This window comes from Rhipicephalus sanguineus, chromosome 1, assembly GCF_013339695.2.
Source record: "Rhipicephalus sanguineus isolate Rsan-2018 chromosome 1, BIME_Rsan_1.4, whole genome shotgun sequence".
NCBI lineage: Eukaryota > Metazoa > Arthropoda > Arachnida > Ixodida > Ixodidae > Rhipicephalus > Rhipicephalus sanguineus.
The window spans coordinates 81,956,227-81,977,373 of NC_051176.1; the positions used below are offsets into that span (position 1 = coordinate 81,956,227).

A 21,147-nucleotide genomic window follows, 5' to 3' on the forward strand; every position below is an offset into this window, starting at 1 on the left:
TAAACAACAGCAGGGGTGTGCAAGTGCCTGGAATTTCAAATATCCATTGAATATCGCATGCCATTCGATTGGCATGCTAGTCAAACCTGTCTTTCTCATATCCCTGACAGCAACAGATGACGGATAGATATGACGTCCTGAATGATTATTCTGCAGGATAGCCATGGCTGTTGCTCTGTGCAAGCCTGATATCTAATGTTGCTTCAGAAATGCTGAAAACATCTGATGTTTGATTTTATATTCAAATTATGTTTTTTCTAGGGGTGTGCGAATATTCCAAATTTCGAATATTTTTCGAATAGTGTTTGCTATTCGATTCGATTCGCACTGGAATTTTACCATTCGAACTATTCGAACTTCCCAAAAACAAATACAGTCAACGTCAGATTGAAAGTGACCCCTTCAGATTTTCAATATGCTTCACCTCATTACACCCCCGTATTGCGGCAAAGCTGCCTTTCAAGCTCCGTTACGGTCGAACCTAGCCAAGACACAGGCAACGTCCGATTGCAAGTGATCCCTAGATTTTCAATATGCTTCACCTCATCAAACCCCCGTATTGCGGCAAAGCTGCCTTTCAAGCTCCGTTACGGTCGAACTTGGCCAAGAGACAGTCAACGTCCGATTGGAAGTGGTCCCTAGATTTTCAGTACGCTTCACCTCATCACACCCCCGTATTGCGGCAAAGCTGCCTTTCAAGCTCCGCTACGGTCGCAAATGTATTAACTCAAGAAAACGCTGGTTCCAACATGGAGATGAAAGATGTGGCAGAGGTGGGGGCTCAATTAATGCTGTTTTGGACCTGAAATTAGGGCAGGAAGTCCGAAAAATCGGACACCGAAGCTTTTTAGCATCCAAAATTTCAGATGTTCTTATATATCAACGTCTACGAGGCAGATTTGGAACCCCGGACTTGAAGAGAGCACACCCTTGTCCGCCACATCAGTTGGGCTTCCACAGAAGTTGAAAGAGGAGGAGAGGCTGAGAAAATGGCATCTTTGCCTATCACGTGTAAAGTGTTGTCGGCAACACTTTGGTTGCACCAAATCGTGTACATAGATACGATTCGGCCTCTGGTCGATTCCACGAAAGATCAAAAAAGTGTGTATATTCGATGTTTCCGATTTTCCTGATAATTTTGTATGTTGTGCACATATGACTGCACAGCACGAAATCGCAGTTCGTTTTCAAATAGAAATTTTTTTCATAACAGGAAAATTCGACAAGTGTCGCCGGTTGACGACGACCAGTTCACGAAGAGTGCGTTTTCGTAAATTCGCGATCATGCTGGCAGCTACTTAAGCTATATATTACAAATATCTTTCTTTTTGGCGGAAGTAGAAGTAAAGAGGAAATAGCTCTTATGATTTCATGGAATTCTGAGCAAATTATGTATTTTTAAAAATTCATGAAAAACGCTGCGTTTTTGAAAATCAAGTCAAATTTGGAACGCTATGGCTACTTCTGTGAACATCTTAGCTTGTTCATATTTGCAGCATGAATAGGCCTCTATGTGAATAATGAACCTCTGCATTTGTATTTCTCTAATAATTTTCAAAGTAGTAAATTTTCATGCTCGAAACACCAAAAAGAGAATAGTGCTCCTCAATTAAAAAATCTATAATAAAAAAAACCCAATCTCAATTTTGTTCAGTCCCCCAAAATGTTCTCAAAGGACTGCAGAATGATATTATGAAAAAACATGTTGCATCATTTTGATTAGGACAAAAGCAGAAAATGTCAAACATTGTGTTTCCAGAGCGTGGTGGCTACTGCGTGAAGGACATCTCTAGTAACAAGAAAATACAGTAACACGTCTTTTTTCTTCTCTGAGCTTCGCTAAACAACAGTAATGATCTATTGTCGGAAAGTGGGAACTGTTTTGTAAAGAAAAAAAGATCGTTCCAATTAAATGCATTTGCGACACCACTTATATTCCTCGTCGACGGGCAGCACGGACGTTTTGTAAAGAAAAAAAGATCGTTCCAATTAAATGCATTTGCGACACCACTTATATTCCTCGTCGACGGGCAGCACGGACATTTTCATTCCTGTGGATAATTTTTTTTAAAGTAAATGCGCTTACCTATATAAAAGCAACGAAGCTAAACGCGAAATTTGTGTAGCTGAGTCGATCATGCATTGTAAGAATGTGAGAAATCGCAAATAGCGACAGTGGTGAACGGCGAGTACCGCAGTGCAACTTAAGCACAGCAGCCACACATTGTTTGCCAGGCTTTGTCGCTCTGCACGAGAAAATGCTGGGGTGTCGATTGCGTTGGTTACACGATACATTTTTCACCGCTCGTCGCTCTCCCACCCGGTCTCTGGATCCGCACCGTGCAGATCGTGTGGCGGATCGAGTGGCCCGCGCTACAAGCACTCGTGTAAACGGAGTAGCATGCGTTAGGCGGACAGGTGCAAAGGGCGGCGCGATAGACGCCCGCCTGAGCAGACGACAGCAACGAGCACGGCTGTGCCAGTCAGCCAAACACCACCTGAGATAGAAGTTAAGCATCCAAATTGTGCCTCACCTTGATGCGATCACTGTCCTACGCTCTGAAGGTGGCTACGGGTAGGCGTTATAGCCATGACCGAGATTTTGTGCGGACTGCCTCATGGAGCACAAAAAGAAAATTGCGCTGCAGCGGAATTTTCGTTATGTAGAAGATATCGTATCGAGTCTCTTTTGCGGAGGGTCATGAAGTAGGATGCGCGCTCAATTCAAGAGGGAGACCAGATCTGCCAGCACTGCTTCAAGACATACAAGGAGATGCAAAACAAAGCAGATGCAAGGCAAACAAAACGTGTTTTGTCCGTGGCCAAAACTGCTGCCACCAATCTTCACGTAATCAATTCTTTTTAAACTCTGCATTGATCACATAAGGTTTGACAACGTACACATTTGGGCCAACAAAAACCACACGTCTTGGCGACCATTCTCCAGAAATTCATTTCCATTCATAAAAAGACCTTGGCTTTTATACCAATCTCTCAATTCTGGCGCACCACATCATCATAAGAGACGCATGGAGGGAATGCGTTCTTTAGCACTCAAGATATGAATTATACTCAACTGAAATAGATGAAAGAAAAGGAGGCTACAACTGAAAGTGCCTACTGTGGACTGAGGGATGTCTAACACTGGCGTGAAGTCGCAAACCACGCAAATGCATTTAATTGGAACGATCTTTTTTTCTTTACAAAACAGTTCCCGCTTTCCGACAATAGATCATTACTGTTGTTTAGCGAAGCTCAGAGAAGAAAAAAGACGTGTTACTGTATTTTCTTGTTACTAGAGATGTCCTTCCCGCAGTAGCCACAACGCTCTGGAAACACAATGTTTGACATTCTCTGCTTTTGTCCTAATCAAAATGATGCAACATGTTTTTTCATAATATCATTCTGCAGTCCTTTGAGAATATTTTGGGGGACTTTGAACAAAATTGAGATTGGGTTTTTTTTATTATAGATTTTTTAATCGAGGAGCACTTTTGTCTTTTTGGTGTTTCGAGCATGAAAATTTACTACTTTGAAAATTATTAGAGAGATACAAATGCAGAGGTTCATTATTCACATAGAGGCCTATTCATGCTGCAAATATGAACAAGCTGAAATGTTCAGAGAAGTAGCCATAGTGTCCCAAAGTTGACTGATTTTCAAAAACGCAGCGTTTTTCGTGAATTTTTAAAAATACATAATTCGCTCAGAATTCCATGAAATTATACCAGCTATTTCCTCTTTACTTCTACTTCCGCCAAAAAGAAAGATATTTGTAATATATAGCTTAAGTAGCTGCCAGCATGATTGCGAATTTACGAAAACGCACTCTTCGTAAAATGGTCGTCGTCAACCGGCGACACTTGTCGAATTTTCCTGTGATGAAAAAAAATTTTTATTTGAAAACGAACTGCGATTTCGTGCTGTGCAGTCATATGTGCACAACATACAAAATTATCAGGAAAATCGGAAACATCGAATATACACACTTTTTTTATCTTTCGTGGAATCGACCCTCTACATTGCCTTATTCTTGATTAGACAACTATGAAACACCACCCCGCCAGCGCTTCATCAACCTAGCAAAAAGAAACACTTTCATGTTGCTATCTCACAAGAATATGCTTAGAGATCCTCTGCAACTTTTTTCTGTAATTTCACTTCGAAGTATTCAAAAAATGTTTGAGAAATATACGAAAATTATTCGAAAATTATTTGATTCGATTCGCACTCAATCTTTTATTATTCGAATTCGCTTCGCACCCAAAATTTTGCTATTCGCACAGCTCTAGCTTTTTCTCAAGTATTTGCATTCAATTCTAAAATTTAATTATTCGCATACCCCTGATAAACAATGATCAGCCAAAGGTCACTTAGTTCTGATTTGCTAATAGCTACTGTGCATACAATTGTCATGATTGTCACTGCCAAGCGAGTCTTTTTCTTCACGGGTGTTTTATTTGCTAACAAAACACAATAATGGAACTTTTACAAAGCCCAAGCAAGAAAGGCAAACTTGGTATTCAGCAAATTACTCCATTATTGCCTTGTTCCACCCTGAGCGACAATATTTAAACGTACAAAGGGGAATGGATTGAGGGCTCGTTTCTTTGTTAGACACAGCTCAATGAAATCAACAGACAATGAAGCCAAAGAAAGTATAGGGGACATTACTTGTAGTCTCTAACTGTAGTGTAGAACAACTGTGATATACATACATGAAAAGAAATTAAAGTGGACAAAAAAGCAACTTTACCGCCGGTGGGGACTGAACACGGAATTTTCGGATAATGTGTCCAATGCTTTAACAATTGAGCTACGCGTTACCAATTGAGCTATGCATTGTGAGGGTTTATTAGTGAGCTGCCAGCTCATAAAATTTCATTATACTTACACTTGACCATGCAGTACATACTATGTGATGCCAGCTGATAAAAGAGTGTTCCATTCTAGCTGTCATAGCTACAAGAGGTGCTGGCTAACACTCCGAAGTTTACACATACAGTATTTTACCCAGTAAGGTGGACGGGAGAGTGATTGCTGTCGCAGCTCAGATGGTAGAGCAGCGGATGCATTACGCGAAGGTTGTAGGTTAGGTCCCTACCGACGTCAAATTAATTCCTTTCCATTTATGTCATAATTACAACACTACAGTTAAAGACTGCAAATATTGTGCCCTATACTTTCCTTGGCTTCATTTTCTGTTGATTTCATTATACTTAAACTAGTAGCATTCCGGACGCCTGTAGTAGATCTGGATTGTAGGAGATCTGGACAGCGAAACATATTAGTATCAGTGGCGTGGTGCAGAAGACAAATGCTCACATAAGCAGCTGTCTCCTCCTGGAGTGCCACAATCTTCTTGGCCTTGGCTAGAAGACGACGGTTCCGCTCCATGTGAACATCTCTGCGGTGCCGCTCATAGAGCAGCACGACATACAGCAGGCAAACTTGTCCTTTCAGACAATCCACCTCTTCAGATTTATCTTCTCCCATTCCTATAAAAAGAGAAGAAAAAAAAACAATTCAGCTCCTTGTCTTCCTCAGAGACTGCGGTTTTGTCCCACTCCATTTCTGAGGTGGTTAGGTTTTAAGAGACACAAGACACAAAAGACAGCTTTCACTTGCAACTTCTCAGGCATCTTATTTGCATTTCGTTCTTGTGTGCAGCACATAAAACAGGCTACTGACTCAATTTACACTCCGCATGTTGTGACAAAGACTTGGTCAACAGATATACATCGACACCCAAGTGGCCTTCCGTGTTCCACCACGCATGACACACCACTTCCAAATGGTTCCTGTGTACAAATGCAGCAAAAGCAACTGGAACTTTTTATCAGAGGATCCTGTTGCAGCAACTTCTGTTGGTGCTAGTTGTTTAATTCCGAACCTAAAAGTATGCTCATCTGACCTGATTCACTGAACTTCGAAATAATCAAATGCACTGATCTTTTCTCTTCCATCATTTTGTCTAACATTTTCACACTGTAATTACAACGCTCTGTCCTTCCCAATGACTGCAAGGTAACCAAAATTGTTCAAGCCTATGAAATGGGTAACACCAACTCACACAATAATTACCGCGTAATTCCACTAACTAGCACTCCCCAAGAGGTACTATAACAGCTAATATACTTTCACCCAGAGAAGTTTCTGGAATCTAATCAACTTTTTAACATGTCTCAGCATGGACTTCGAAAAACCCTTCCTGCAAAACTCAACTGTCAGCCTTTACAGAATATGAAAGTAAAATCGTAGCTTGACAAAGACTTACTCACGAATGTTTATCATACCCTAACTTTTGTTCAAATGGGTTTAGAACATCGATTCTTGTTGTATTACATACAGTTCTCATTCCAGATTATTGCAATCGCTGATCTTAATTCACAACACACTCAGTTTAGGAAATACCTTGCTTCCAAAAAGGCACATTAAATGTTTAATATCTTAAACACTACATATTGTATTAAGGAATAATTGCACATTTGAAATCAGCACACAAATATACATAAACTCAACATGTTTTATCAAAATGAATCAATAAAAAAAAATGTAAGAGCAGGGTAGGGGCCCTGCAATACTTTTTCAGCATGGTCAGAAAACGCCGCCGATCAGTAGTCGAGGCTCCTGAGAACACGCAATCCAAACATTATAGCGCAGCACGCGGCCTGGAATTTACAATTAATTCTCAAAGCCAGCTGAAAATCGTTCTTTCTTCTCTACAAATGATGCCATAAACCCTAATGACTGCGCCATAAACCCAAAGTCCACGGACACTGGCTGATTTGAGCATCGTGAGCTGCATAGTTACTGTGGCCATCGCGGGATGCCGCCACATGCCCGCGCACGCGATCACATTGAAAGTAAGCCGCGTGTTCGAAGAAAAACAGAGAAGAAAGTGCTAGGGTCATGACGCGCTGATGAAAGGACGCACCTTCTTGCCTCCTTGTCATCCCCCTCCCAGCATAGCTTCCAGCGGGCGACAAATCCCCGCAACTCCGCTCTATTTGATGGATTCTAAAATTTTTTTGCGGCAGTCAATTCATGAGGCAATAAGCATTTTATGAAGCCATTCGACAATTACTTGGAAAAGTGTTGCAGGGTCCCTTTAAGTGTGAATGATTATGGTCTGCAGAACAGCTTTCTCAAGAAGGGTGCATGCATATATATTTTTAAAATTTCAACTATTTCCATGCTATGGAGCAGTTTCATACTTCGCAGATGCTATCACTGCCACCCAACCCACACACCCCACTTGTTAACCCTTTCCCTACCGAAGACGATCTGGGCTTTTCCACCCTGAAGAAAGCATTTGGGGGTGCTGTATGTTAAGCTACCCTGACTCTTTTTGCTGGGTTCTGTTCTGCTTCAACAGATGGCACAATAAAAAATTTAAAAAAAGAACGCACTTATACACCACATTTTGGTCGCGAAAGGACTTGATTCTGGTAACTGGAGTTAGAAAATGGCATTTTCCTCTGTACGCGAGTGGCACGCGCGTGCCAGCAACAGCTCCGGTCAGAAAAAAAACAACAACAAAAATGCTCCTGTTTGCCCAAGTTTTGTGAAATAAAGAAGAATTTCAGTTATCCTGCAAGTGTGGCAGCGAATACACATAGCAGCATAGTTTCGCTAAATAATCGTATTTGGACGACGACCGCGTCTCGACGAAGCGGCAGTGGACGTCATTAGATGTCAGCAAACCACACCCCCGGCGCGTCCAAGGTTTGTTTTTATGGACTCGCTTGTCCCTGCTCCTTATTTTTAAACTTGTGATTCTGTCCATCCCTCTCTTTTCTTGTCTCTCTTTTCGCCCCTTTATCCCTTTCCCCAGTGCAGGGTAACACATAGGAAGTTTGTCTGGTTAGCCTTTCCTTGCTTCTTTCTCTCTCAGAGAGACACTTTCCATCCCCAAAGACTGGAGAGGTTGGGGCACATGGGCACTTTCTGTGGTGCAGTGCAGCGAAGCCAATCATTTGCACATTTTCAAAGAAAATATTTAGCCGTATATCTTGCGAATAAAGCGCCTCTGCATAACTTTTTTAGATGTTTAGAGACACGCCGGATCAAACAGGCAAATAAAAAAATAGGCATTTTTGTATCGTTTTCGGCCAAAAAACTCGGCAGGGAAAGGGTTAATTTGCGATGCTCAGGCCTGGAGAGAGGCCCTATAGTGAATGTTCCTTCTAAACATTTGAAGTTTGTTTCGTATAGCCCGCTTTTTTTGAAGACAAGCTGCTACACAGTTGCCTTCACTGTTCTACTCATATCTTACGGTGACTGTACAGCACTGCAGCTGTGTGCAACACATGGGGCCCCCAACGACTCGCAAGGGTGACACTGTGGGCTTCTCACCACCGCGCTGTGTTTTCTTCTTGGCGAGCTGTGCCTGTTGCATGTAGCAGCTGCTGACCAGCTGCAGGTGCTTCTCGAGCAACTCGCTTGGTGACATGTCGGCAAGCGCTAGGCTGGAGGCGTCCCCCGCACCCTGTTGGTAAGGCCTGGACACTGAGTACGAGAGCAGTGAGCGGTAGCTGTCCTCGAGAGGAGATGGGGGAGCTTCCTTTTGTGCGTGGTGCCCTGTTGCTGCCGCTGCCAGTGTTGCTGTCGCCGAACAAGCCTGGTTGTTGGTGGGTGCCACAGGTGCCCGGAGAGGGTTGCAAGCATCCACAGAGTCACCCTACAACAAAATAGACAAGCAGCTTGATACCCTTTTTTCCCCCTACATTTTACTCAGATTTCAATTTCGCAGTTCACTAGTCTTAAAGGGACACTAAAAAGAAACAATGAATCGGTTTAGATCGATAAACTGTGCACTGAGAACTCTAATGTGGTTAATTTCGCCATCATAGGTTTATTAATAGAGGAGAAAATCAAGTTCAAAGTTTCATTTTTAAATTTCGTGCCAAAATCTCCCTGCGTGACGTCACGGATTTAAAAGTGTACTTATCGTATTTTGGCGCCATTGGCTTACAAAAGTACCCCAAAATTGGTATGTTCAGTCTATGACCCCCTCAAAGGGCAATGTACTTCTTCTTTACCGATTAGGAACTACATAGTCCCTAGTAGGCGCCGTCAAAACATGTGACGTCATGGCGAATGGTGCGGAAACGTCAAGGTGGCGTCGCCAACCACATTTTGTTTTTGCATGCTTTCTTGCTTACTAAGCGTCTTCTCGCAGCAAGCGTGGTGTTTTTGGTATCGTGAAAGAGTACTTTACTAATATGAGAAAAATCGTTTTGCTCTTTAGTGTTTAAAGGGGTCATGAACCACCCCTCGGGCTTGGTGAAAAAACATGCCCTGCGGAAAGCAGACACTGCTATGAAAGCTCAGCCAAATCTTGCAGACGCGCGCGGCAAGGAGAATTTAGAAAAGGAGCGCGAAGTTGCCATTTTCTCAGGTGCATTCTTTTCATGCAGATGCCTGCGCTCGCTTTCTTCGGAGCTGCTGGCGCCTGCTGTTTGGCGTCAAACAACAGAGAGCATGCTACTGGCTAATAGCCGGCATAAACAAGAACGGCATTTGGATCAGATGCGTTTCTTGCCATGGGGTGCCACCATGTGCAAGCACTTCTTTCAAAAAGACTGGACATGCGAACACGGACACAAGAGAGAAGTCAAGACACCACAAAGGCCGACTAACAACTGCAAAGGCTCACAACGGTGGACAAGAAAGAAGGAACAAAAACTTATCTGCACATGCCCAGGCAATAGGCGAACCTATCAATCCAATGTGAAAGATAACTTAAGTCATTTGATTTCTACTTTATGAAAGTTAATCGACGGTTGGCTCACACATGCGCTACCACTATTATCGATATGCCATGCCTCAATCATTAGACGCGTTTCTTCATTCTTGTGCCTGTACAAAACTGCACATTCACTGAATTTCGGTGTGCATTTATCTCTCGACAACGTAAAGATAGATTAAAAGGTGAGCCTCTGGTTAGTGATCTCTGATGTTCCTATATAATCTATGGTTAACGCAGCGGCCTGTCTGTCCTACATAGAAACGGCTGCAGCTAAAAGGAACTTTATAAACCACACCTGTACGGCAATCAGTGAATCTGTTGGTGTCTTTTACGAAACAAAGGTGAGTCCACTTCTTGTCTATTACTCCCTCATTCTTTCTCTGCACAGCGGCACATATCTTACTTAGCTTATTGGCAGCCGTAAAAACAACATTAATGCCGTATCTACCTCCCACTTTCTTTAACCTGTGAGATACGCAATGGATGTAAAGAATACCTACGACGCGTTTTTTCCTATTGCTTTCTGCAACCATTCTCGGACTTAACAAAATGGACTTCTTTAAACGTTCAGCGACAGTGGCCACTGCAATGCGAGGATAACCTACATCTAAAAGACGCGTAACCTATACGTTAAAGCTGGCACTCATTTTGTGCTCACACGACTTGGTGCGGGAAGCCTTAAAGGACCCCTGACACCAAAATTGAAACCTCGAGATGTTTGTGTTGTTTGACTTTCCTGTATACGGGGGCACACCTGACCGATTATTAGTGATGAACGTTGCCTTTAAGATATCTTAATTTGGTTTTAAAGTAAGCGTGGAGTGCTCACTTGAGTTGGCTGCACCTCGCGACATCCTGGTATGACGTAGATAGAGGACCCGCGTGACGTTCCACGAGTATAAAGCAAGTATTGTGGACCGGCGAGGCCTATTGTTCCGCACCACTCTTGCTTTGTTGTCGGCCTGCTCTGGAGGTAGCGCTTAACAGGTTTAACCCATACCGAGGCATCCACATACTTTCAATCTCTGCCGCGCGCTGGGCCCCGATTTGAACTGCGCTTTCAACGTGTGCACGTGGTCTTTGACGCTCCCCCGCATGGGGCACCAGCTTCTTGTGGTTTTTAGGCGGGCGTTTTGAAGTGACGCTATAATGGTCGCAATTGACTACGCTAGAATGAGTTATGCGATACGCTAGAGCATTTACGATTTAACTTAGGGATTGCCAGACACAAAGCTACAAATCACAGTAAAAAAGTCATCAACAAAAATTTTGCTGTCAGGGGTCCTTTAAGGTATGACATGGCTATACCGTTTTTTACAACCTTAGAACGCTTTGATGAGAAGATTAACAGCGGTTTTGAAGGTCTAGGACAATACTGCCAGCATACGTGGTTCCCCTGAAACGTTAAAAGGAATGTCTAGAAATTGTATTCCATTATTCTGAGGCAATTCTTTAGTAAAGTTCAGCCCCTCCTCCATTTAGTTCAAATTTTTCACTCACTGAGGTAACCACAGATTCGAAGTCCTCACCACTACAAAAAAATGAAGCAATAGTCCACATAATGAAAACCTCAATAATCGAATTACCTAAGGTGCCTTCTAAACGTCTGTCAACCTTGCTAAGGTAGAAATCACTAAGAATCGGAGCAGCCTTCGAACCAATACAACTTCCTGCACATAAATGCCTTCCCTCCAACCTACCAGCGTCAAATTTAAATACATGGGAAGACTTTTTAGGAAAGCTGCCATAGAAACACCACATTTATCGGTGAAAACAGTTTCCTGCCACCGGGGTTCTTTTCTGAGAAAAAGTGAACTAGTGCCTGAGAATTACGCACGTGAAAAGGATCTGAAAAACTGAGTGAGGTTAAGCAGTTCTGCAAGTAACTAGATACAGCGAATTGCCAGTGAGTGATCTCTGAAACAATTGCTCGAAAAGGAATTTCGTTCTGATGTGTTTGTGCTGAAAAAAAATTCTAAAGTAAGCGATTTAGCCTTCTTGACATTGCAAGCTATCCTTTCAAGATTATGTCTTTATAAAAGGTCGACAGGACGTTGCCTAACTACCGATGGCTTAAGTTCTGCCGTCCTAAAATTCTTTTTAATGGCTGTTAACGCTTTTTTTGAGAACGTACTGTCCAGAGTTTATTCTTCCCACAATAATTAACTTGAGGCCGGACAGCGTCAGGACTGTTAAGATGCAAATCAGATCCCTTGGTACTAGCAATGCATTCTGAAATGCAGTGCAAGTGCTCTTCTTCAGGGACTAGTCTAGCGATACTAGACGGCAGGCTTAAAACGTCTATTGGTTTTATGTTAGGCTTAAAACATTATTTTGGACCTAAGGCTAGGGTATTGGAGTGACTATCATCTATGACAGCTCCTCCAAGGACTAGCAAGTTATCTTGTGGTGAACTAGCACAAAAAATCTTCCTCTTACATGGTTGAAGTTCACGAAGTTTCACCCTCCAGAAGAATTCCGCATGCTGGTTAGCTACCCTCATCCTATCGGCATACAGGTGCTTCTGGTGGCATAATGTTAGCAGACTATAGAGTGCAGGCACTGCACTCCATAGTCTGCTAACATTACGCAGTAGCCACACCAGTGCTCATAGAAATCACAACGAGAAAAAGCGACCGCGTTTCATCATGCGCGCTGATATAACGTCTTTCCCCTATTCCATCCCTCTCTGTGTAGCTTCCTGCACGCTTGTTGTGATGAGAGAAGACAGCAAGCACTTAAAGTGTGCAATAAATCCCTGTAACACCACTAGTTCTTGACGGATGCGAGAAATTTTTGCTGCAATCGATTCGTGAGACGATAAACTCTGATATTGAATTGAATGATATATCATTCGACGATTACTTTTGGAAAAGTGGTCCAGGACCCCTTTAACCTAAGCTGGACAAGCAAGGTAAAGTACCAGTTCTGGAATTCCAGAAATGTCACTCCTACACCATGAACAGGGTATCGGTAAGCTAGAGAATATGGAAAATCAAAAGGTGAAGGTTGAAGCACATGAACACCCCAACCCTCTCATGTCATGTGAGAGCTATGAGTGTCGGCACAGGACTAAGTTGTGGTTATTATTCTATAGACAAGGATTGGATTAAAAACTTGGAGGACGCTTGAGCTTCGCCTTCAAGAGTGGTACGTGGTAGTGTAATGGGGCCTCGTGCGGCATCGCCTTCTAAATTGCTAGCCTGCCTTCCGTTCTCGGTGCATGCTTCAACCGTGCTGCAAGGAAACGAACGTCCGTGGCATTGACCTAACAGTGGCCGTTTCAAACTCTCCTAGAATGCCTACTGCAAGTACAGTTGCCCAATGCCCACTACGCCATAATTCTTTCTTTTGCGAATCAGCGAAGGGCTCACCACGAGTACGTAAGGCAACATGTGAACCTACGCAGCTGCTTACTTTGTTGATGCTGCTGTTGATGATTAAATATGTCTGAACACTTTGTAATGAGTGGGCCTTTAAAACACCCACTCGTCATGCGATTCACATGTTTTGACGCCTGGCACGATTCTATGCTTCTGCCACGCAATATTACATGCGTTAAGGAGACTCCTGCCACTACATGACATTAATATAGCGTTTTTTTCCCGCAGTTTCATGCAATGGCGTGGCTTGGTAGTAGAGCACTTGCTTGCCACGCAGACGGCCTGGGTTCGATTCTCACTTGAACCCAAGATTTTTATTATTTATTTTATTTGCATCTTTCTCGACTTTTCGGTCACGGACAACACTGATTTTTCGCTCACAACTAACGATGCTGACAGAGACACCGAAATTTCTGCGAAACGAGCTCCTTAACGTTGTTGCGTTAAAATGTAGGAACCAGAGGCTCAATATAGCGTACTCCAAGAACCTTGACAGACAAAAATGGCTTGGGCATCTGAAAGTGCTTCGGCAGCAGTGACATCATATTAATGTATAGGTGCCATGATTTAGGTGGAACAATCAAAAAAAGAAGAGAACAATACTAAGCCTACAGGGTTCATAGCAATGTTGAAAAAAAAAATTCAAGGGTTTTTAAGGTCTTTCAAGCACCTAACGAAGAATTTTCAAGAACCTGAAACAACAATTGTTGAGACTGCAGAAAAAGGAAACACCAGCTTTTACAGCCTGAAGCACATCTTCCATTGCACACAAGCCAAAGCAGGCACTTTTTCGCAATTAACAGCGAACTAAAGGAGTTTTCACAGTTACTTTCTTCGCTCATATTTTGCTCACTGCAGGTTTCAGTATTCTTCTTCTGCCCGTTTGCTTAAACTGATTCACCTCACAATATGGATGCACTGCGTGAGCTTGCACACACGCACACACACACACACAAAATGTGCATCACCAGCCTTAGAATTTTTTCAACTTATAGGAATATACAGATGTCATAATTGCCGCTAAACAAAAAATTCAGGAAAGAAACACAAACATAACAACATAGGCAGTACTTCCAACTTACTTAGTGTCATTTTAAGGGTAATTATGTCACATAGCAAGTACCAACTCGCACATTTACAAAGGGGTCGGGCACCCTTCTCTCCCCACTGCCACAAAATAGACTCCTCGTGAACCCACTGATCAAAAGTAGGCTCATGCGAATATAACTTTCTAGTCTCAGAGTGCATGGCAATTAGTGTTGAATAATTTTGAAGTGAAGAATTTGTAAAAATACTTATTTGAATATATGTGGAAAAATACTTTAATTTTTAAAATTTTTAAAATTTCTCATACTCAGGCAATATAAGATGCTCATAAAAAAAAAAGTGACTGAAGTGCAGAAGTGTGACTTCGCGCTGGTACGGATTTCTCCTGACAAGGTGGTTTCACAGCACAGCAGTCCCATGGTGCAGTGAAACCATCTTTAAGGCGTGTTACATGTGGTAGAATATGCCTGTTCATTCTTTTTAAATACAAGATACTTTCGAATTTTTAATTAATGCCATAGCGAATTCGACAACTGTAATACTTGGCTCAACAAATGTGTATTTACAAAATTTAAGGACATTTAGGGGCCTACAAAAATTTAAGGGCTTTCAAGGCCTTGAAAATGCTGTTTGAAAATTCTAGGGTTTTCAAGGGTTTCAAGGACCGTTATGAACCCTGGCCTAGGAGAATTCACCAGACTAAACCAGCTTAATGTTTTGGTACATAGTGCATGACAAGCAGGGCTTAAAGTCAGGAGGGGGCCGGGGACCCCTCTCGGCAGGCCAACTGTAGCACTGCGGCACCCATTTGACTAGCTCTGGAGTTGACGTTCTTTTTTTGGCAGTAGTGCTTTGTGCAGAGGAATTATAGCTCTCCGATTTTTTTAATAACGATTTAATCGCCATTATTCAGTTGATGGGGCATCAGCAAAAAAAAGAAAAGAACAAAGAAAGAAAGACACAGGTGTCATCGTACTGCTGGATGCACACGGTCATCTGCACAACTAGTATGCACGTAACGAAAGAAATAACGCACATTGTATCATAGGTCGGCAAACTCACTCATGAGTCGACTCACTCAGACTCAGATCGAGCCATGTGTCTGAGTGAGTCTGGGTGAGTAATATTTTGGTGAGTTTGAGTCCGAATGAGTTCGGCTGAGATAAATTTTAGTGAGTCTGAGTCCGAGTGAGCCCGGTTGAGGAAAATTTTGGTGAGTCTGAGTCCGAGTGAGCCCTAAGGGCAAAATATGCTCCATGAGTGAGTCTGAGTGAGCTCCACATTTTTTGCCGACCTATGCATTGTATACACTTTTTCTCGTGCATACTAGTTGTGCAGACAGCCCTGTAGCACAATGTTCCAATACCGTAATCTGCTGTCTGGCGTACATACTTCCCATTGGGCCCGCCAAGCGAGCTCACAATGTAAAGCGAATTCCTTACTCGTAGCCTTGACATCAAGGCGACAAGACTTTTGGGCGCTCATGAGCCGCTGACATACATCTCGCATCTTGACGCCTTCTGTGACGAGTGACAGGTGCAAGGGCGACCATATGTATTGCGACGAAGCGGCAACAGAAAGAAATGCAGGGTGCGTTCAGAGGGTCAAATTCAAACATTATTTTCTTCCTTAAATCAAAAAGAAAATGATTTGATTAGACTTTCTTCATTGCCTAGCAATGAAGTCTTCTATCAAACACTGTATCATGAGGTTTTTTACTTGGACTGCATCAGTAAAAAATACGGTCAAGTATGCAATAAATCGCACATTTTCTCCGATTTCACAACGTTGTTCGCGAAGATTTGAAGTCTATTTCACTGCTAAACATTTTTGTACGAAAATACACTTTCCTGAAAACCACACCAATATTTAGATTGCTATGGGACAGTTTGAGTTAGCTTAAAAATCGCGAACTTTGAAGGTTTTCGTTGTTTTTGAGGATAGTACGTAGCTGGCAGCTAAACACGAAAATCTCGGAATTGTTAAATAGCACAACTCAACAGAACCTCTGTAGTAGCGCCAGCGCTGTTTCGAAGCTCAACACACAAAAAAAGATTTTATATACATTTTTTATTAGGCACAGTTCAACAAAAGCAAGCGAACTTTGAGGGAGCATTACGGTCTTGAAAATTTTTTTCGAGCAAAAATGTTTTGCCACAATACTCCACTGGGTAGTATACACCACAGCACGCCTGTCTCGCACCCAGGCTGCTGGCGAGCCGAGCGGATACTCTCGCACCCAGACGCCGGGCTGACCGGGGCTGCCAAGGTGCGCCCGGGCTGCACCAAGTAAACAGGGCAAGCTGCAGTTCTGAGGCTTTAAAGTGCGAAAAAGTACCCGTTCACGCCACTTCAGCGTATAAGAGCTCGCCTGGGCACTACTGCGTCGTCTTCGGATGCCAAAACAAGCTGCGCAACAAGAGGATATTAGCGTTGTCAGCGTTGTCTGCGACGATTACGACGCGCCACGGAACAGTGCCGGTGCGGTGTTTTCAGCTTCGCCGCGAGTGGATAACTGTGATTCAAGCAAAAAAAACTAGGAGCCGAGTGAAAATGCGCGAGTAAGTACACTAACAGCGTGTATTCTGCAGTGTGATGCCCACCTATTTCATTTTGCGAACCTAATTTGCGTGACACGCAGCTGGATTGAAGGCAGGCGTGAGCTTTGTGTGGGGGTGCACTTCATACCTTTGAGCGTTTCCTTTGACGAAAATCTAGTGCAAGGTAGTGCTTTCAAGCACAAGCAAAGAGCATGCTTTGGCACTTTCAACGTAGTATTAAGCTTTAGTGCTTTTGTTGGCATCCACACCTTCGAGATTTCGTCTTCAAAAGGTAATAAATGGCACGGTGCTCCTCAACAGCTGGCCAGAATTTTGTGCTTTCATTTCAGTGTTTGATGTCCCCAAATTTATTTGGACACGAGGCATCCAGCTGCACATAATACATATATTGGCACGTAAGTAAACAGTACTCGCGCCAGTGTCCTTTACGTCGCAGGCGTAGCTAACCGGCTTAACTAAGAGTAGCACAGAAGCACCATCGTTAAAAGAATAAAATAGCGCAGGTAGCTTCCAAAAGGGATCGCTGAACGATACTTCAGGTTATACTCTCTGATAGCACGCTTTTGTGAGCAAGACGCATTATTGTAAGAGCGCCCGTGAAACAAAAATTACGTTCCTCGAAACTGCCCGTAAAGCGTACTCTAATTATTACGCGATGCATGCTGAAATGATGAGCTTTCACTAAACTTTGTGCACAACTTGTAATATGGGGCAACAAAACATCGTTTCACTCTTTCGCGAGCTGCACTGCAATTACGATTCACGCGTACTACAGCGAGAACGTTTTTTTACAAATGTAACAGCGTACGTATCTGACGAGGTTGCTTCCGTAGCCCGCTCAGCACGTACTGTATACATTGTGGACTTGCATGAGCAAGATGTTCTTGATGTTCCAATAAAATCAGCGAAAATGTCCAGGCTAGAAAAGACGCGAAACACGCTCTCCGATGGGCTGAGCTTCGGAAGTTTCACGTTTGCTCTGTGTAGCGTCTGCTGGCGTGGCAGCCCGCGCGTGCTGTTTCGTCGTGTGTGCGATAGATGGCGCGACGCGCGATGCAAATATGGCGATGCGCATGGAATTCGCTGTGTTCTGGTCTATAGGAAAAAGGTATAAATTTTATCAGCAAAATCTGCGATGTCAGAGCGCCATGTTTGGGACACTTGGCATGGAATGAACTGTGTGTGCGTGCGTGCGCGCGCGCGTGTGTGTGTAGGTCAGTGCCCTACGAGGGCTTCCCCTCCGATGAAGGGAGACTAAGCCCTGATGACAAGACTGGACATGAGGTACACACGTGCATCTCTGTAGCCATGATAATAATGTGACGCTCTTGCTGTACACTGTACCACAAATCCGTTTCTTTCTTTCTTGCAACTTATTTGCAAGTGTACATTTGATTGTTCCCCTTTCATCCTCATGTCCAGTCTTGTCACGCAGTTTACACCAATGCAGCCACACAGACAAGCGTTCCATTTAACATTTCATCAACCTACAAGTGTTTGTTTAACGGCCATGGCAAGTGTAGTGATGGCACACTCCTCGTGGGGTCTCACGATTGCTTTACCTGGTTAGACCTGTCGGCTGGCCTCCGAGGTCGCACAAATGGCTCCTGAAGCCTGGGGCACGAATGGCTTCGCTCCAGAGTGGAACGAGACGTGCCCCTGCTGCTGCCACTGCAGCATCGCACAGGGCACTGGCTGAAGTACCTCAGCCGATCCATGCTGTGTGCCATCTGCTGCTGCTCCTGGTATTCCGGAAGCTCCGACACCGAATTCTGAGGCTCTGTGGTCAGGTTGTTGGTCGTTGAGAAGAAAGGAGTTTCACAACCCACGGCAGTGGCGCCACCACCACTGGCCCCCGGCACAGGAATGGACTTTTCCGCCATGGCCATCGCTGCCGCTTGTGCTGAAAGTGGGTCGGACAGTCGAGAACTTGCGGAATTCTGTAAATGCACTTATGTGTGCCCATGTTACAGGGGTATCACTTTTACTCATGACACCTACGACCAGGGTTGCCGTCGAGTATATATGAAAAGAGCCAGATTTCAAGCCTAAAGTAGCCATGCCATCTAATTTTATCACCAAATTTGTAGCCAAATAGAATAGAAGTGGTATTATGAGTAGATTTTATACAGTAAAAGCTCGTTAATTCGAATTTCACGGCACTGGAAAAACCCTCCGAATTAACCGAATGCCGAATTATTGAAAGTATCAAGAAAATAATAAATAAATGTCCATTACATCATTTCACTTTTATTTTCTGAAGGAATACGCAAATTCGTTAATTATTTTGCATAAGAGCAGTGCAGAAGCCGCATTTTTCATCATTTGTGAATTCGTTCACAATGTGAAACGTGGCTCAAGAACCTCGAGTCTTAATCCGAAACGTGCTCTGACCCCATTCCTCATTACGTATAACTTCGCGATTGTAGATGACGACCACGCCTTTCTGAAAGCCAGCGGCCGTTTCGGCCATCCGCGAGCGCTGTTTTCGTTCCTTTGCATCGCATATTTGTGGCGCTTCGCGCTGGGCGCGTTCCGAGGTTCGTCCAAACTAACCGGGTTGCGGTCAAATATGACCGAATTAACGTGAGTTTGATGCCATTAAACAATACACATGCTTGCTGGGACCAGAGAACACATCCTAATTATCCGATTTTCCGAATTAATGAGTGTCGAATTAACGAGCTTTTACTGTATTATTAAACCATAAATAACAGGTCTTAGAATAAGGAAGACCAAAGAAATAAGACAACTTTTTCCCTCACGTTTGGTTTTCAAGTCACAGATAAGTTGCAAATAAATGAACAAATTATAGTAAATTCAGTGTGCCTGCATACTGGTTGATAGAGTTCTTGCCAGATACAGAGTAATTTTGGAACATTTCAGCCAACAAGTCAGTAGGGAACATTCAATGTTGAAGCAGTTTTTCCTTGAAGCCACAGACTGCATTTCACTATACTCGGATACAACTCAAGAAAAAAGCGGCTTTTTGCCATCAAAGGACCCCCCTCCAGCCAATGGTGTCGCCGTGTCGTGACCCCGCGGCAGACCGTCTTTGCGCCGCGCTCACGAGAGGAGTCACAAAGCAGCGTGTCAAAGCGTGTTAAAAAGAGGCCGCGACACCACTGGCTGGAGGGGTCCTTTGACGGCGAAAAGCCCGCTTTTTTCTTGAGTTGTATCCGAGTATTGTACAGTTTACATAATACCGGTCCAGCTTCAGATAATGAAAGCTGGTTAAAGATCAACTGCCCAACCTCATTTTGTTGCAGATCTCTGTTTTTGTCAAGTTCACATGAGAACACATGATGCGCATCAGAATTAGTAAACTTGCGTGTAGTATCAGAATAGGTGGCAGGCAGCATGCGTGGCATGCTAGCCAACGCATTTGCCAATGTGCACGTAACTTCGCCACTCCATATTTGCAGGTGTGCCATGCTACGTTGGGCTGTCTCGATGCACACCAACCTGCTGGTGGGGGAGGACACGCACGCATTGGCTGACACGACAGATGAGCTCGGAAACAGCGTATTTTATTCACAAACAAAAAGAAAATGGCTTCTTAATATGTCAAAACAAAAGACCAAAGTAGCCAGAAAGTAGCCAATGAAACCAACCTGAAATTTTCGCCACCAAAAAGGGTCGTAGAATAGCCAATCATGTGCAGAGTAGCCACGAACGGCAACCCTGCCTATGACTATGACAGTCTACTTCCATGTCCTGCTGACCAACAAAACACATGCGCACACACAAGGACACACTCATCCACTGAATGAGAGATTTCCCTGTTACATTCTGCCAGGACCTATGGTGTGCTATCAAAGTTGTGCTAGAAGCTCCATAGTGCTAGAAGCTCCATTTTGGTTAGCTTTACAACTCAAACATGTATATATCAGCTGTCCACGTCACATACTGTGACTACTTGAAATAAAAGTGTGAATTTTGATGGTGCAATTAAAGCCAATATTTTGTGGAAAAATCTTATAAAGCATAATCCCCCATGTGGCAGGAAAAACCAATGCCTTCACTAGGAACACCACAATTATATGCAAATTACTAGGCTTGTGCAAATATTTGAGTACTTCGAATATTCAATTGAATATTACAGTATTCGAATTCACTTCGCTTTGAATTCAAATTATCGGAAATTTCGAAGTATTCGAAATGAACGAATAGGCGTATATTAGTCCGCATGTAATCCCCCTGTAAAGGTGGTTTCACTGCAGTCGAGGGATGCTGTACCGTGAATACACCTTTCCAGTGGAAATCCGCACTGCCGCGAAGCCCCACTTCAAGGTTAATTGAACATATTACCCTCACATCCTCACATCAATCCATTATTTTTTATGTTTAGAAGCTCGTTATACCGGCTTATATGCTCCAAGTATAGTAAATTTTGAAACGT

At 43.4% G+C, this 21,147-nt stretch overlaps 1 protein-coding gene across 1 annotated transcript in view; it reads right to left on the reverse strand.

Moving 5' to 3' along the window:
- LOC119393446 (hamartin) overlaps positions 1-21,147 on the reverse strand; it is a 68,981-nt gene that overhangs the window by 25,448 nt on the left and 22,386 nt on the right. The window contains exons 12-14 of the mRNA XM_037660476.1: positions 18,308-18,648; positions 8,359-8,683; positions 5,326-5,498 (exon numbers count right to left, since the gene is read on the reverse strand). Coding sequence (XP_037516404.1) covers positions 5,326-5,498; positions 8,359-8,683; positions 18,308-18,648 — 839 coding nt within the window. The remainder of the gene's footprint in view (positions 1-5,325; positions 5,499-8,358; positions 8,684-18,307; positions 18,649-21,147) is intronic.